The sequence below is a fragment of the Strigops habroptila genome, chromosome 1 (assembly GCF_004027225.2).
Source record: "Strigops habroptila isolate Jane chromosome 1, bStrHab1.2.pri, whole genome shotgun sequence".
Classification (NCBI taxonomy): domain Eukaryota; kingdom Metazoa; phylum Chordata; class Aves; order Psittaciformes; family Psittacidae; genus Strigops; species Strigops habroptila.
Genome location: NC_044277.2, coordinates 97781386 through 97797250, shown reverse-complemented (window position 1 = coordinate 97797250; position 15865 = coordinate 97781386). Strand labels below are relative to the sequence as shown.

General features: G+C 61.4%; 2 protein-coding genes and 1 non-coding gene across 10 annotated transcripts in view; 2 read left to right on the top strand and 1 right to left on the bottom strand.

The window, feature by feature from the left end:
* The window catches only part of CCM2 (CCM2 scaffold protein), a 34667-nt gene extending 30976 nt beyond the window's left edge, over window positions 1-3691 (bottom strand). Inside the window, exon 1 of the mRNA XM_030493201.1 lies at window positions 3088-3691. Coding sequence (XP_030349061.1) covers window positions 3088-3117 — 30 coding nt within the window. The 5' untranslated portion in view covers window positions 3118-3691. The remainder of the gene's footprint in view (window positions 1-3087) is intronic.
* MYO1G (myosin IG) lies at window positions 3643-15668 on the top strand. Of its 8 annotated transcripts, XM_030492982.1 has the most exons (25): window positions 3643-3947; window positions 4254-4341; window positions 4845-4902; window positions 5128-5296; window positions 6216-6424; window positions 6503-6596; window positions 7149-7314; window positions 7416-7469; window positions 7942-8037; window positions 8127-8243; window positions 9078-9284; window positions 9372-9517; window positions 10121-10235; window positions 10675-10845; window positions 10922-10992; window positions 11407-11481; window positions 11583-11715; window positions 12342-12508; window positions 12580-12787; window positions 13267-13490; window positions 13921-14065; window positions 14165-14269; window positions 14352-14465; window positions 15109-15263; window positions 15344-15668. In XM_030492982.1, exons 4-25 carry the CDS (start codon window positions 5244-5246, stop codon window positions 15498-15500), a joined length of 2982 nt encoding a protein of 993 aa, XP_030348842.1. In that variant the 5' UTR covers window positions 3643-3947; window positions 4254-4341; window positions 4845-4902; window positions 5128-5243; the 3' UTR covers window positions 15501-15668. The 8 variants fall into 8 exon arrangements, 6 of the variants coding, with proteins under 6 accessions (XP_030348842.1, XP_030348826.1, XP_030348837.1 ...); XM_030492966.1 differs by having other exon boundaries at window positions 5128-5602; window positions 6216-6596; XM_030492977.1 differs by having other exon boundaries at window positions 3643-4341; window positions 5128-5602.
* On the top strand, window positions 4048-4180 carry LOC115600808. Its single transcript, XR_003989168.1, has one exon. It is a non-coding gene; the product is annotated as a small nucleolar RNA SNORA9 (small nucleolar RNA).
* Window positions 15669-15865: the final 197 nt, after the last annotated feature.

Below are 15865 nucleotides of genomic sequence, written 5' to 3'. Positions count from 1 at the left end.
CTTCTTCATCTGAATCTCCCCTCTGAGAGCTTAAAGCAATTAAATCGTGCCTCCACCCTCCCTCCACCTCTTCTCTTTCCACAAGGAAGCATGCCAGGAACACCCATCCTCACTCAAGGCACGAGACCAACTGCCCTCCAGCTCCAAGCAGGTTCCCACAGCCCAGCTGACTTGGCTGGCAAGCACCATGGAAGCCACACAGCCCAACCAGAGCCAACACACACTGAATCAAGCCATCCTTCCTCACAGTATTAGCGAGGAACAGGTGTTTTATCCAAACCTGTTCAAGAGACATCTCTCCACCACAGCTAAAAGCAGGCTGGGATGTGCTCCATTCCACCCCTGCCATGTTCTGCTTGGGACAGGGTCCTTGGTGAGAGCCACCAAAAGCAAGTTCCTGGCAGGATCTCCAGGGCTGCAGTTTAATGAGCACAAGCTTTACCTAAAGCTGGAGTTGGTCCCAAAGCAAGGCTGGGATTTTCTCCCTAGTCCTGACCAAACCTACCTTCCTACCCCTTTGGAGCATTGCTGAAGGAACTCAGATCCCCTATTTCAGCCTGCTGCTGGCAGGGGGATGGGTACCTGCCATCTAGAATGATCCAGAGCGTGTAAAAAAATGGGAAGCAGCATTTTTCCCTGCAGCTCAGAACTGCTGTGGCACAGCAGATGAACATGCCCATCTCCATAGCATCTGCTCCAAGGGTTAATCAATCATCTCTATGATGGAAATCTTTCACCAAGGAAGCTCCATAAGCCCACAGAGATGCCACCACTGTGTGACACCAAGCTCCCCAGCTGCAGCCCCACTGCTGTGGGTCACAGTGAGCTCCTCATCCGTCGGGATCACCTATCACGCAGCAGGGAAGCAGCATGGGGAGACTGGAATGGCCGGGTCTGGAGACACCTGTACATGAGAGACCAGAACACGCTGGAGCAGGCCCAGGGAAAGAGCATCAGGTCAACTCCTGACCTTCTTTAATGTTGGGTGAACACCAAACAGGTTGCCCACAGAGTTTGCCGAGTCTTCATCCTTAGAGATACTCAAACCCCAAGGGGACACAGTCTGCTCCCAGCAGGAGGCTGGGTTAGGCCATCTCCAGAGCTCCCTGCCACCTCAGCTGTCCTGAGGATCTGCGACCACAGGAGCTCGCTACCTCTTCTCATGCTAAGAGATACCTGACAGCAGCACAAAGATCCCAGATTATCCCAGCTAGCACAACAGCACTCCATCTCCAAGCACAAAAGCAAGCAATATTCCTGGAAAATACCATTTTCCAAGGCATGCACACACACCACCCCCCCCCAATTTTTTCCCAAAGCAGCAGAAACCATTTCTCAGCAGAGACATGAGTTGATTCTGCTTGTACAAGGTTATCACATCTTGCATGCATGTTCTAGGTGAGCACTGCTCCTACCCCTGCAGCCACTGCCCGCTGCAAAGATCAGGTGTTTGTTTATATCTAAAGCTACTCTACAGTTACCTGCAGCCCCAGGAGTGACCATCCCCCCTGCAGCCAGCTCTGGAGCCCCAATGTAAGAAGAAGCTGGAGCTGTTGGAGGGAGCCCAGAGGAGGCCACAAAGATGCTCCGAGGGCTGGAGCACCTCTGCTATGGAGACAGGCTGAGAGAGCTGGGCTTGTTCAGCTGGAGAAGATAAGGCTCCAGGGACACCTTAGAGCAGCTTCCAGTGCCTAAAGGGGCCCACAAGAAAGCTGGAGAGGGGCTTTTGACAAGGGCAGGTAGGGACAGGACAAGGGAAATGGACTTAAACTGACAGAGGGGAGATTTAGATGAGATGTGAGGCAGAAGTTCTTCCCTGTGAGAGTGGTGAGGCCCTGGCACAGGTTGCCCAGAGAAGCTGTGGCTGCCCCATCCCTGGCAGTGTTCAAGGCCAGGTTGGACACAGGGGCTTGGAGCAACCTGCTCTAGTGGAAGGTGTCCCTGCCCTGGTGGCACAGGGCTGGAACTGGATGAGCTTTAAGGTCCCTTCCAATCCAAACCACTCTGGGATTTTATGATTGTATGATTTCTTAAAAGCAGGACTGTGACACACCCAGACAAATAATTTCTCTTCCACCTGCACTGCTGATCCTCCCACACCTCACACAGGTCCCCAGACATTTCAAGGGGACTTCTGTGGTTTAACTTCTCTGTGAGAAACTTGTGTGGTAACTCTAGGAAAAAAAAAACCCAAACCAGGCAACAAAACCACATTTAACATTTCTCATTCTGTGAGTACCCTGATCACTTTGAACCAGAGCTCCAGCAGGAGACACTGCTGCCACCTTCCGAGATCGCCGTTACTGCAGGTACCCCCAAAACAACTAAAGTTTGCTCTTTTCCCCTCCCTTTATGTCACCAGAGCATGGGACAGGCTGCTTTCGCAAAGGAGCTACCCCCACCCGAGGGAGCACTGCTCTCGGCAAGCGTCCCAGCCTCAGCTCCTTTACCTCCCCCACACGGCATAAAAATAGGTTTAAACGAGAGAAACTGGAGCAGCTCGGGCACAGCCAATGCAGCTGGAGCTCGCTGCGCTCTGAGGTAACTGCAGCAAAGCGGCTCTGACTGTAGCTGACTCAATTTAGATATACAATGCGATGCTTCTTTATACAGCCCAGCCGGTTTAGCACCACAGTCAGTAGATAAAACAACCCAGTGCTGTTATAGAACACTATTTAAGGCTTGTCTTTAGTTTCCAATCTGATCTGCAGCCTAAAAAGCACCTGGATCAGCCCCTGACCAATGCAGAGAGGCCACAGCAGCACGTTCCCTAAACCCTAAATTCACAGAAAGAAGGTTTTTAGTGCGGGAAGCGAGGCCCCAGCCCTCAGGGCAGTCACACCTACTGGGAGATGGTCAGCCCGGACAGGGCCACGCCTGAAGCCACAACAGAGAGGAAAACAGGCCAAGAGGGACTCCGGCCGCCCCTAGGTGAGCTTCCCGACACGGCTAGCCACAAGCCTCGGGCCACAGAGCGCCCAACGGGACGGGACAGCCCCCAGGCCCGGGGGTGAGGTGGTGCCCCTCTGCTTCCGCCTCCCGAGCGGCCCCACAACGCTAAGGAGCCCGGGGCGGCCCCGCTCTCACCTTCTTGCCTTTCTTGCCCTCCTCCTCCATGTCTCCGGCGGCGGCGGCCCCGGCCCCCCACGGGGCATCCCCGCAGCGGCCGTGCTCGCTGGTGCTCGGTGCGCGGCGGGGCCCAGGAGCCCGGGCTCACGGCGTGGCAGCGACCATAGGCGCCGCCCGAGGCCCGGCTCCCGCTCGCGGCCGCAGCCCGCCCGGACCCGCCTCAGCGACACCAACAACTTTTCAATCCTGCCGCCATCTTGGGCGGCGGCTTCCCGGCGTGCACCGCGCCCCGCCCTCCGCACGGAGGACTGACGTCAGTCCTCCCCGACCCGCCGCGGGGGAATAGCGATGCACCGCGCATGCGCTGCCCAGGTGGCTAAGCCCCGCCCACCGACCTTAGCCCCGCCCATCCACATGACCACGCCCCCAGGCCAACCCGCCGCCACGTGGCCCCGCCCCTCGTCATGGCCGCGCCAGCCCCCGGCGCCCTACGGAGCTGTTCCGGGCGGCCGAGCCCCCGGCAGGGGCGGGCGGCGCCGTTCCCGGCCTCGTTCCGTTGCGGCGGCGGCAGCGAGGAGCCGGGCCTGGGCGCTGGGCCCAGCAGCGGCGGCCGCGCTTCCGCGCATGCGCTGACCCCTCCGGCGCTCCCGCCCTGCCAGGTGGCGCTGTCCCTCGACGTCCCGCAGTGACGTCATACGCCGGCGAGGCTCCGTTCTCAGCCATGGCGGCAGCGGCGGGGAGAGAGGACGGCGTGGCCCCCCTGTATCCGCCGCCATCCGCCGCCGATACCATTCCTCATGGACCGGGCACGGAGCGGGGGCTCCTCGGGGCGGCGCCGGGCGAGGCGCTTCTCCCTTACCGAGCTCCGCTGCCGTGAGGTGCTGTGGGGCGCGGTGCATGCCGGGAAGGGTAGTTCTCCGTGGGGTCTGACCCGGGGGGAGCGGGGGTCCCCGGGGCCCGCGGTGCGCGGTGCCCCCTCCGCAAGCCTTCCAGCGTGGGGGGGCCTGGCGTGGCCCCCGCCGTTCCTACAGCGCTTGCCAGAGCAACCCGGGACGGTTTGAGGCCTCTCCCCGCCCTCTCCGGGGGGCGGTTATAGATATCCCGGACACGCCGTGCCCGGGGGGCGCCCCCAGCCTGTGGGCAGGAGCAGCCGCTGAGGCCGGTTTTGCCTTCTCCCGTTCCAGGCTCCCGCTCGGGTGATGCACAGGATGGGTGCAGGAAGACGCTGGAAGTGAGAGGATTGGTTCAACGGGCCTGGAGCTGTCATTAATTGTGAGTTGGGGTTTGCTGATCGCTTCATTAGGTGCCAAATGAGTCTCTCAGGATGGAATTCCATGGGAGAGCAGTGGCATGGGGGGATGGAGAGTCTCATCCTTGCATCCCGGAGGCATTTATGGGCAACCGCTCCCTGTCCTGGGTGGGGGGCATGTCCTGCGCTCATCCCATTACTGTACGAAGTTGGATTATGTGCAGCCATCGCTGCTAAACCCCTTTAGCCATCAAACAAGAGGCTGAAATCCCACTGGAGAGCTGTGCTGTGGGGCTGTGCCCATGGGATTTGTGCCCAGGGCAGGTTCAGATGACACCGGGAAGCTCGGAAGTCCCACGCACGTGATCCCAGGGACTGAATTATTCCCATTAGTTCAACATCTGAGCAGAAGCTCTGCCCAGTCCCTCTCGGATACAAGGAGCCGTGTGGATGCAGTGGATTAAACATGAAACCTTCAACTTTTCCTTATCCTGAGTCCAAATCTTTTCTATTTCTTTCATTCCAGGTGGAAAATCTGAGAGATTTTTGGGGAAAGCCACCAGGAAAACTGGCTGACAGCCTCGGTAAGGAGGATTTTTGGTTGCTGGGATTTGCTGGGAATGGTTTTTTGGGTAAAAGTCAGAATGGGGAATGGTGGCAAGCACAGGTTCACCGTGCTTGCATGAGTGGATAAGCTTGCACCGTGATAAGCATGAGTGGAGCCGTGAAATTCGGATTCCAGAGGCTTGGAGCCACCAGCAGAGCTCATTAGCGCCATTATCCTAATGATTTTCCCCCTTTTCTTCCAGTTGGATACCAGCGTGGGGGTCCCCTTTCCGCTGACCTTCACCTTGGGCACATCATTCCCAGAGCTCCACAGTTACCCTGGGGGTTTAACTGGGAACACTGGGATGAGAACACGGCGATGCCGACCAACAACGTCTTAATAAATGACCGGGTTTTCCCGGCTGTGGTGATGTGAGCAGCAACCATCCCCCCGCATCCCCCAAAACCGTGTCCCAAGGGATGGGCGTGGTGGGGAGTCACCACCCCCCCAAATTTGGGTGTCTCCAAGGATGTCACCCTGGGTGACGCCGGGTACTTGGCGCGCCTGCGCGGCGGTTGGTGGTGCAGGAAGCCGGCGTGGCTTTGGGGAGAGGGGAGAAGGAAGGGAAGTGGGTGCCACGGCATGGCGGAGCTGGAGGGTCCCGAATTCGGGAAAGCCGATTTCGTCCTCCTGGATGAGGTGACCATGGAGCAGTTCCTGGAGAACCTACGCCTGCGGTACAGGGGGCACTGGGGAGGGGGGACCCCAGACTCGGGCACTGCGGGAAGCATCTGGGTGGGGCTGTGCTGTGGCAGGGGGAAACTAAGGCACAGTCCAGTGCCCTGGAGCTGGTTAGGGGGCTGCTGTGGGGTTATGGGGTGGGGGGGGGGGGCCGGTCTGTGCACATCCATACGGGCCCCCTTGCACTTCCTGCCTGTGCCTGCAGGTGCTGCCCACAGGAAGAGCCGCTGCCCCACGGCACCGCCCAGCCCCATGGTTGCGGGTAGAGTGGCGGGCTCTGCTCCATAGCGTGATGCTCATCCCCTGGGCGCCAAGGGGAAACATCCTGCCGCATGGCAGGGTGCTCCGCAGGGTGTGCATCCTGCCCCACGGCATGGCACCCTGCAGGATGCTGCCTTGCTGCACAGCACCGCACAGGATGTCATCCCACCCCATAGCTCAGCATCCTGCAGGGTGCCACCCTGCTCCGTGGCACAGCACCTGCCATGGTGCAACCCCACAGCACCGTCCTGCCCCATGGCACTACACCTCTCAGTGTGCCGTCTCACAGCACAGCACTGCACAGGATGCCTCCCTGAGCCTCTGCCCCATGGCTGCCCCTCTGCGCAGGTTCTCACAGGGCCGCATCTACACCTACATCGGGGAGGTGGTGGTGGCAGTGAACCCGTACCGGACGCTGGCGCTGTACGGGCCGCCCATGGTGGAGCGCTACCGTGGCCGTGAGCTCTACGAGCGCCCGCCCCATCTCTTTGCCCTCGCCGATGCTGTTTACAAGGCCATGAAGCGCCGCGCCAAGGACACATGCATTGTCATCTCAGGTAGGGCTGGGGCACCCTTGGGTGACGGGCACCCTGGAGTGGTGGGTGCCGTCACCCAGCCCCTTCCCTCGCTGCCAGGTGAAAGCGGGGCAGGCAAGACAGAGGCCAGCAAGTACATCATGCAGTATATAGCTGCCATCACTAACCCCACCCAGCGCGCTGAGGTGGAGAGGTGGGTCCAGCCCCATGGTGCTGGTGAGAGGTGGGGTGGGTGCTGGGACCCACCAGCCCAGGGCTGGGAGGAGGCCCATGCAGTGGGGAAGACCAGGGTGTCCCGTGTCTGTAGGGATGGTGTAGGGCAACCATGGTGCCCCATGTTTCTCGCGTGGTGGTGGGGCACCTTGGGGTGACCTGTGCCCATAGGGATGGTGTGGAGGGATTGGGGTGTGCTGTGCCCGTAGGGTGGTTCTGGGGTGCTGCTTGCCCATAGGGAAGGTGTAGGGGGATGAGGGTGCCCCAAACAGATAGGGAAGCTGCGGAGAGCTTGGGGGACCCCATCCACACAGGGATGGTGTGCGGGGACTGAGGTGCTCCATGGATGTAGTGATGGGCTGGGGTGACTAGGAGTGCCCTGTGCACATGGGGTGGCCCTGGAGGGCTCTAGTGGTGCCCCATGCCTGTGGGATGGTGTGGGGAGCTTGGGGCACTCCAAGGCCGTACGGGTGGTGTGTGGGGCCCGCGGGCCATCAGTGGTGCTGCAGCTGTGCTGTGCTGCCCCACCGAGGGTGAAGAATGTGCTGCTCAAGTCCAACTGCGTCCTGGAGGCCTTCGGCAATGCCAAGACCAACCGCAACGACAACTCCAGCCGCTTCGGCAAGTACATGGACATCAACTTCGACTTCAAGGGTGACCCCACTGGCGGCCACATCCACAACTACCTCCTGGAGAAGGTGAGGTGCCTCTGGGCACAGACGGGTGGGCGCTGCTCCCATGGGAACGCTGCTCCCATGGGGGCTCTGCATGGCACCCACCTCCCTGCTCCGTCTTCCAGTCCCGAGTCCTCCAGCAGCAGCCAGGAGAGAGGAACTTCCACGCCTTCTACCAGGTGAACCTGGGATGGGATGGATGGGATGAGAAGGTTGGGTTGGGACAGATAGGATCTGTGGGATGGGATCTATGGGATGGGGAAGGGATGGATGAGATGGGATCTGTGGGGTGAGGACAGGATGGATGGGACGAGAAGGTTGGCGTGGGATGGATGAAATAGGTGGGATGAGAAGGTTGGGATAGGATTTGTGGGATGGAATGGGGACAGGATGGATGGCATGAGAAAGATGGGATGGGGTTGGGATGGATGAGACAGGGCAGATGGGATGGTTGCGATGGAACAGGATGGGTGGAATGGGGTTGGGAAGGATAAGATGGAATGGAATGGGATGGATGGATGGATGGGTGAAATGGGGTGGATGGGACAGAATGGGACAGGTGAGGTGGGATGGTGGCAGATGGGGCAGGTTGGGATGGATGACGTGGGGACACACGAATGGCACTGGTGCTGACACCCTCTTTCCCCACAGCTGCTGCTGGGCGCCCCAGCAACACTCCTGACCTCGCTGCACCTCTGCCGGGACCCCGGCACCTACCGCTACACCCAGGAGGGTGCCCAGGGCGACGTGAGTGGGGCTGGGGGGGGATGGCAGGAGGGGACGAGGGGGGCCAGCGAGCGGGGTGCCAGCCTCTCATACCATCCCCCTGGCCTCAGGCCTGCACAGACGATGCATCCGGCTACCAGGCAGTGGAGGAGGCGATGGCCGTGATTGGCTTCTCCGCGGAGGAGCTGGGCTCCGTGCGCCGGATCCTGGCTGCCATCCTGCACCTGGTGAGGCCACCACCAGCACATGCTGTGCCCCTCTGCACCACTTTGGCCCCAGGCACACCAGTGCAGCCCCGGGCAGATAAGGGTGGCCCCACACTACCCAGTACAGACCAGTGCAAACAAGTAAGGACACGTTTAAACCAGCAGAGCTCTGCTCTGCTGAAACCAGTGTTGCTCGGTGCAGTGCAGCCTGACCCGATGCAAACCAGCACAGCCCAGCTCAGTCCAGTGCAAACCAGCATGGCCCAGCACCACCCAGTATAGCCCAATACTAAACCAGTGTAGCTCAGTACAGCCCAGTGCAAACCAGTGTAGCCCAATGTAGACCAGCACAGCCCAGTATGAATCCGTATGGCCCTGTAGGGCTCAGCACAGACCAATGTGAACTGTTATAGCCCAGTATGAACCAGTATAGCCTTGTACAAACCAGTACAGCCTAATGCAAACCTATAGGGCCTAGCACAGCCCCATACAAACCAGTATAAACCAGTACAGCCCTGTAGGGGCCAGCCCAGCCAAATACTAACCAGCGTAGCACAGTGCAAACCTGTTCAGTCCAGCACAGCCTGATACAAACCAGCACAGACCAGTAGAAACCTGTACAGCCCGGTACAAACCAGTACAACTGTGTAGGGCCCAACTCAGCCCAATGCAAACTAGTGATGTACAAACCAGTACATCCCAGCACAGCCCGATACAAACCAATACAGCCCTGTAAGGCCCAGCACAGCCCCTGGCACGGGAGTTGCTGGTGCCAGGACACCCCGGCCCCTTTCCAGGTGCTGCCGGGTGTCTGCCCTCACCGTCCACACCCCAACAAGACGTGTCCCTCCCCAGGGCAACCTCAGGTTCACACAGGAGGATGAGACGACGTTGGTGGAGGACACGTCGGGGGTCTCGGTGCTGGCTGAGCTGACGGCCACGGCCCCTGAGAGCCTGCGCCGGGCGCTGCTGACCCGCACTGTGGCGGCCGGCGCCGGGGAGCTCATCGAGAAGGTCCACAGCCCCAAGGAGGCCGCGTACGCCCGCGATGCGTGTGCCAAGGTAGGGGGGGACTCAGGGGGATGGGTGCCAGCCCCCCCCTCCCGTACCAGCACTTTTGGGTCCCCATCACCCTGTCCTTGTCCTCAGGCCATCTATGAGCGGCTCTTCTGCTGGATTGTGGGGCGCATCAACGCCGGCATCGCTGCCCGCGGGTACGATGCACGTGTGCATGGTAAGAGCACGGTCATCGGCGTGCTCGACATCTACGGCTTCGAGATCTTCGACACCAACAGGTGACGTGGCCCGGAGGGGACATGGGGAGGGACAGGACGTGGGAGGGATGAGGTGCGGGGTTGGGGATGAGAAGGATGTGTGGACGGGGTGGGAGACGCCTGGGAGGGACACCTGGAGGGGACAGGGGTTGGGGAGAGCATGGGGACACAGGGAGGTGACAGGACCCAGGGGGGACTCAAAGAAGGGACAGGGTTTGGGAGAGACACATGAAGGTTGCAGGACCCCTGGTGAACTCAGGGGAGGGGACAGGGCTTGGGAGAGACACATGGAGAGGGAAGGTGCCCAAGGGAGACGTGGAAGGGGACAAGGCACCCACGGAGGTGACAGGACCCAGGAGGGATGTGAGAAAGAGACCCAGGAGAGGACTCATGGAGGAGCCACGGCTTGAGAGGGACACTGGGAAGGGACAGGGTTTGGGAGTGACACGTGAAGGTGGCAGGACCAGGGGAAGTAAAAGAGGGAACAGGGCTTGGGAGGATGCCCAAGGGACATGTGCAAGGGGACAGGAGCAGGGGGGCCATGCAGTTTGGGGGGTGCACAGGGGACATTGGGGGCAGGGGGCAGCTGGTGGGGCCGCCCTGACCCTGACCCCCTGCCCACAGCTTCGAGCAGTTCTGCATCAACTACTGCAACGAGAAGCTGCAGCAGCTCTTCATTGAGCTGATCCTGCGGCAGGAGCAGGCCGAGTACCAGCGGGAGGGCATCACCTGGCAGAGCGTAAGGGACATGGGGGGGACATGGTGGCATCACCTGGCAGAGCTTGGGGGACAGGGGGGCATTGCCTGGCAGAGCATGAGGGGTCACGGGGAGACAGTGGAGCCGTGAGGGAACATGGGTGTCATGGGGGAGACATTGCTTGGCAGAGCACGAGGGGCTTGGGGGGGGAGGGGGACATGGAGGGGACATGGGTGGCATCACCTGTTAGAATATTGGGAGCTCTGGCGGCACATGTGGGGGCATGACCTGGCAGAAGGTGAGGGGCTTTGGGGAGACATGAGGGGGACCTGGTGGACATCACCTGGCAGAGCGTGGTGGGAACACAGGGGACACATGGATGCCATCAGCTGGCATGACAAGACTTGGGGTGCGTGGGGGCAAATCAGGGTGCTGGGGGGAGCCAATTTGGGGTGCCCACCCCTTTCCCCGCCCCCACTAGATCGAGTACTTCAGCAACGAGCCCATTGTGGAGCTGGTGGAGCAGCCCCACCACGGCATCCTGGCGCTGCTGGATGAGGCCTGCCTGGCTGCAGGGACAGTCACCGATCACCTCTTCCTCGCCTCCATGGACACCCGCCTGGGCCACCACCCCCACTACACCAGCCGCAAGGTGCTTCGGGGGGGGTGGGGTCAGGAGGAGCGAGGGGGGTCCTTGAGTGTGGAGCTGACACCCCCCTGCCCCCCAGCTCTGCCCCACAGACAAGACCATGGAGTTCAACCGGGACTTCCGCATCAAGCACTACGCAGGAGATGTCACGTGAGGGGGGAGCTGGGGGGATGTGAGGGGGTCACGGTAGGCTATGGGTAGCATTGGGTGGCCATGGGGCTGTGGGGCACAATGGAGGGCTTTGGGAGAGCATGGGGAGGCCATTTGGGATCATAGGCCTGTAAGGTTCTTGGGGGTCTGTGGTTGACCATGGGGCCTTAGACAACCATGGGGGAGCATGGAGGGGGCTCTTGAGGGTCTGTGGGAGGTGATTTGGGGTCACAGGGGATCCTCAGGCTGTGGGGATCACGAGGAACTATGGGGTACATTGGGAGGGAGTGGGGGAACTATGGGGGTCCACTTGGGACCATGGGACTATAGGGGGTGTTGGGGCCACATGTCACCTCAGCATGGAGCTGGGAGCCGGCCCACAACCATCCCCAGCATGACGTCCTCCTCCCTCAGGTACTCGGTGGAGGGGTTCCTGGACAAGAACAAGGATACGCTCTTCCAGGACTTCAAACGGCTCTTCTACAACAGGTTGGGAACGCTGGAGACGCAGCTGTGGGGCTGATGGCACAGCCGTGAGGCAGAAGTGGGGTGCCCGGTGCTGCCAGCCCCACACCAACACCATCCCCCAGTGTGGACCCTGTGCTGCGTGCCATGTGGCCTGATGGCGAGCAGAGCATCACCGAGGTCACCAAGCGCCCCCTGACCACTGGCACCCTCTTCAAGAACTCCATCGTGGCCCTGGTGGAGAACCTCGCCTCCAAGGTAGGGGCCTGGGGACAGCCAGGCATGTCCCCACACCAACTTGACATGTCCCCGTGGCTGCTAGGCACGTCCCCAACCCATCTAGGTATGTCCTGTGGCCGCTGGGCATGGCCCCAAGACACATGGGCATGTCCCCAGGCAGCCAAGATGTCCTTGAGCCAGCCTGACATGTCCCCAAGTCAGCCAAGGTGTCTTTGAGGCAGACAGGCATGTCCCTAGGCAACCAACATGTCCCCAAGCCAGCCAAGATGTCCCTGTGTCAGCCAGGCGTGTCCCTAAACCAGCCAAGATGTCCTTGAGCCAGCCAAGATGTCCCAGGGCAGCCAGGCATGTCCCTGTACCAACCTGGCATGTCACCAGCCAGCCAAGATGTCCTTAAGTCAGCCTGGCATGTCCCTGTGACAGCTTGACATGTCCCCACGCTAGCTAGGCATGTCCCCAGAGCCAGGCAAAGTGTCCCTGTGCCACCCAGACATGTCTTCAGGCCACTGTGCCCTCCTGTCCCCATGTCCGAGGCATTCTCACCCTGCGTGCCATAGCCCCCTAGGCCCTCAGCTCAGGCCACCCATGGGCTCAGTGCCACTGCCGGGTGCCGCCACAGCACTGTCCCACCGGTGTCCCCACAGGAGCCCTACTACGTGCGCTGCATCAAGCCCAACGACCAGAAGTCTCCGACGCTCTTTGACGTGGAGCGCTGCCGGCACCAGGTCTCCTACCTGGGGCTGCTGGAGAACGTCCGTGTGCGCCGCGCCGGCTTCGCCTATCGCCAGCCCTACCACCGCTTCCTCCTGCGGTACGGCCCAGCCCGACCTCCGGCACCCCCAGAACCCCCTCCACGTCCCCTCACCTCGCTCTGCCCCACAGGTACAAAATGACCTGCGAGTACACGTGGCCCAACCACCTGATGGCCAGTGACCAGGAGGCCACGCAAGCCCTCCTGGAGCAGCACGGCTTCCAGGACGACGTCGCTTACGGCCACACCAAGGTCTTCATTCGCACGCCCCGTACCCTCGTCTGCCTCGAGCAGGAGCGGGCGCAGCTCATCCCCATCATCGTCCTGCTGCTGCAGAAGGTGGGTGACAGCGGGGTGAGGGGGGTGCCCAGGGCTGCGCAGGGTGTGGAGCATGGGATGGGGCATGGGATGGCGCAGAGCATGGGCTTGGCATGGGCATGCTGTGGGTCAGGGCATGGGGTGTGCTGGGGGATGTGGCATAGGGCAGGGCATGGGGCATAACATGGGGTGGGACATGGCACCTGGTACAGGGCGTGCTGGGGGACATGGCGTGGGGCAGGAAAAGGGGCATGGGATATGGGGCATAGTATAGGGCACAGTGCAGAGTATGGCATGGGGCTCAGCGTGGTGTGGGACTCTCTGTAGGGTCAGCTATCAGGCAGGATGTGGGGCTGGCACAGCATGGAGTGTTTCCTCAGAGCAGGGCAGTGGCTGCACCAGGGAGTTTGGGGGGGAAGTGGCATTTTGGGGGTCTCCTGGAGCCACGCTTCTGGGGGACCCATGTGGCAGCACCGCTGGTGACAGCTGGCGCTGGGCAGGCGTGGCGCGGAGCCCTGGCACGCCGGCGCTGCCGGCGCCTGCGTGCAGCCTACACCATCATGGCCGGCTACAAACGGCACAAGGTGAGGGCATACCTGCGTGAGCTGCTGCGGCGCTTCCAGGCTGTCCGCACCCTTCCTGATTTCGGGAAGAGCGTGGTTTGGCCGGAGCCACCGGTGGTGCTGGCGCACTTCCAGGATGCCAGCCAGCGCCTCTTCCGCAGGTACCATCTCAAATCCCACTCCGCTCCCGTGTTGGGATGGGAACGAGGGATGGGGATGTGGGGATGGAAACGTGGATGTGGGATGGGGACATGGGATGGGAATGTGGGACAGGCACGTGTAACAGGAACATGGGATGGTGACATGGAACAGGAACATGGGACAGGGATATGGGTTGGGAATGTGGGACTGGAATGTGGGATGGGGATGGGGACCATGGGATGGGGATGCAGGATGGGGACTCGAACAGGGATGGGGATGTGGGATTGGGGTGTGGGATGAGGACATGGGATGGGGATGTGGAATAGGGTCTTAGGCAGGGATGGGGATGTGGAACTGGAATGTGGGACAAGGGAAAGTGGGAATGGGGATGTGGGGCTGGAATGTGGGATGCTGACATTGGACAGGGCCATGACCATCCCCCCGATGCAGGTGGCGAGCGCGACAGATCATCAAGAACATCCCCCCGTCGGAGATGGGGCAGATCCGGGCCAAGGTGGCCGCCATGGCGGCGCTGGGGGGGCTGCGGGAGGCCTGGGGCTGCCAGCGCGGCTGGGCCCGGGATTACCTCTCCTCGGTAAGGGCTGCCACAGGGTTTGGGGTGCCTGCCCCACGGTGCACTCCGGGGTGCTCCCCCCCGTGATGTCACCCTCTCCTCACACCACGGCTCCCACAGCCCAGTGAGAACCCGGGGCTGGCGCTAGTCTTCGCCCGCCGCCTCCAGAGCCTCAAGAACAAGGTGCATTTTGGCTCCGTCCTCTTCTCCTGCCACGTCCGCAAGGTGAGGGACAGGGGTGTCCTGCCCAGCTACCACGTCTGTGTCACCCCCCAGCGTGTCCCCTCACCTCTCCCTGTCCCTGCAGATCAACCGCTTCGGGAAGAGCCAGGATCGGGCCATCCTGGTGACGGACCAGCATGTCTACAAGCTGGACCCCAGGAAGCGTTACCTGATGATGCGGGCAATACCCCTCAGCACCGTGAGTGTCCTCAACCACCCCGGTGTCCCCAGGGCATGGCAGGGGGACAAGAACACCCTCTATACCCCATGTCCTGGCAAGACGGGCTTCTGGTGTCCTGGTTGTCCCGCTCCCACCCAGAGGGCTGGAGACCCGTCCGTGGTCCTCACAGCCATGCACCGGGGCCATTACATTGGCACGGTCAAGTGTGCTGGGATGGATGGAGTTGGGACACTGGCCCCACCACACTGTCCCTACCATGCTGACCATGCCACACTGTCCCCACCACACTGGCCGTGCCACACTGTCCCTGCCATGCTGTCCCCACCATTCTTGCTATGCTAAGCTGTTCCCACCCTGCCATCCCCCCAATGTTGGCCATGCCACACTGGCCCCACCACACTGTCCATACCATGCTGACCATGCCATGCTGTCCCCACCACATTGACTCCAAGTGCTGTCCCTACAACCCTGGCCATGCCCCACTATCCCACCATGCTGGCCATGCCATGCTGTCCCCACCACCCTGTCTGTGTGCCATGCTGTCCCCTCAGTGCTGTCCCTACCATGTTGCCCATACCATATTCTCCACACCACATGGGCTGTGCCGTGCTGTCCCGCAGCTGCGGTGGTGACACCGGGACGTGTCCCTCTCTTCCTGCAGGTGACAGGCCTGAGCGTGACGAGCTGCCGAGCGCAGCTGGTGGTGTTCCACACGCAGAGCCAGGAGGACCTGGCCGTGTGCCTGCACAAGATGCAGCCGGCGGGGGACAACCGGGTGGGCGAGCTGGTGGGGGTCCTGCTGGAGCACTGCCGGGCGTGAGTCGGGGGGCTCAGGCTGGGGATGTGGCAGCGCCCCACAGGGGAACCCCCCTGCTGATGATGCCGGGATATTGCAGGACCAAGCGGGAGCTGCAGGTCCGGGTCTCCGACTGCATCCAGCTGAGCTTCCGTGGGCGCCGGCGGCTGCTGACGGTGGAGACACGGCCGGACGCGGCCACCCCGGATTTCAGCAAGAGCCGCGATGGCTTCGTGCTTTACTGGCCTGGGAGATGAGAGGGGGGCAGCTGGTCCATCACCCCCTGCCCACACCCTGCCCACACTCTGCCCCACTGGCCTCTGCTGCAGCCCCACTGCAGCCCCATGACCCCCAACCCCGCATCCCGCCTGGGACAATTCCGGTGCCTCTGTGTGCACTGGGAATAAAGAGCTGTCTGAGACCCACACAGCCCTCTGAGAGCAGCCAGGACTGCTCAGCAGAGTGGGGGGAAAGGAGGGGGCCCTGAGTGGAGGTGGGATAGATGGGTGGATGGATGAAGGAGGGGTGGATAGAGGTGGGATGGATGGATGGATGGATGGATGGATGGATGTGGGGTGGGATCCGTGGCATGGAGTGAGATGGATGGGATCAGATGTCTGGG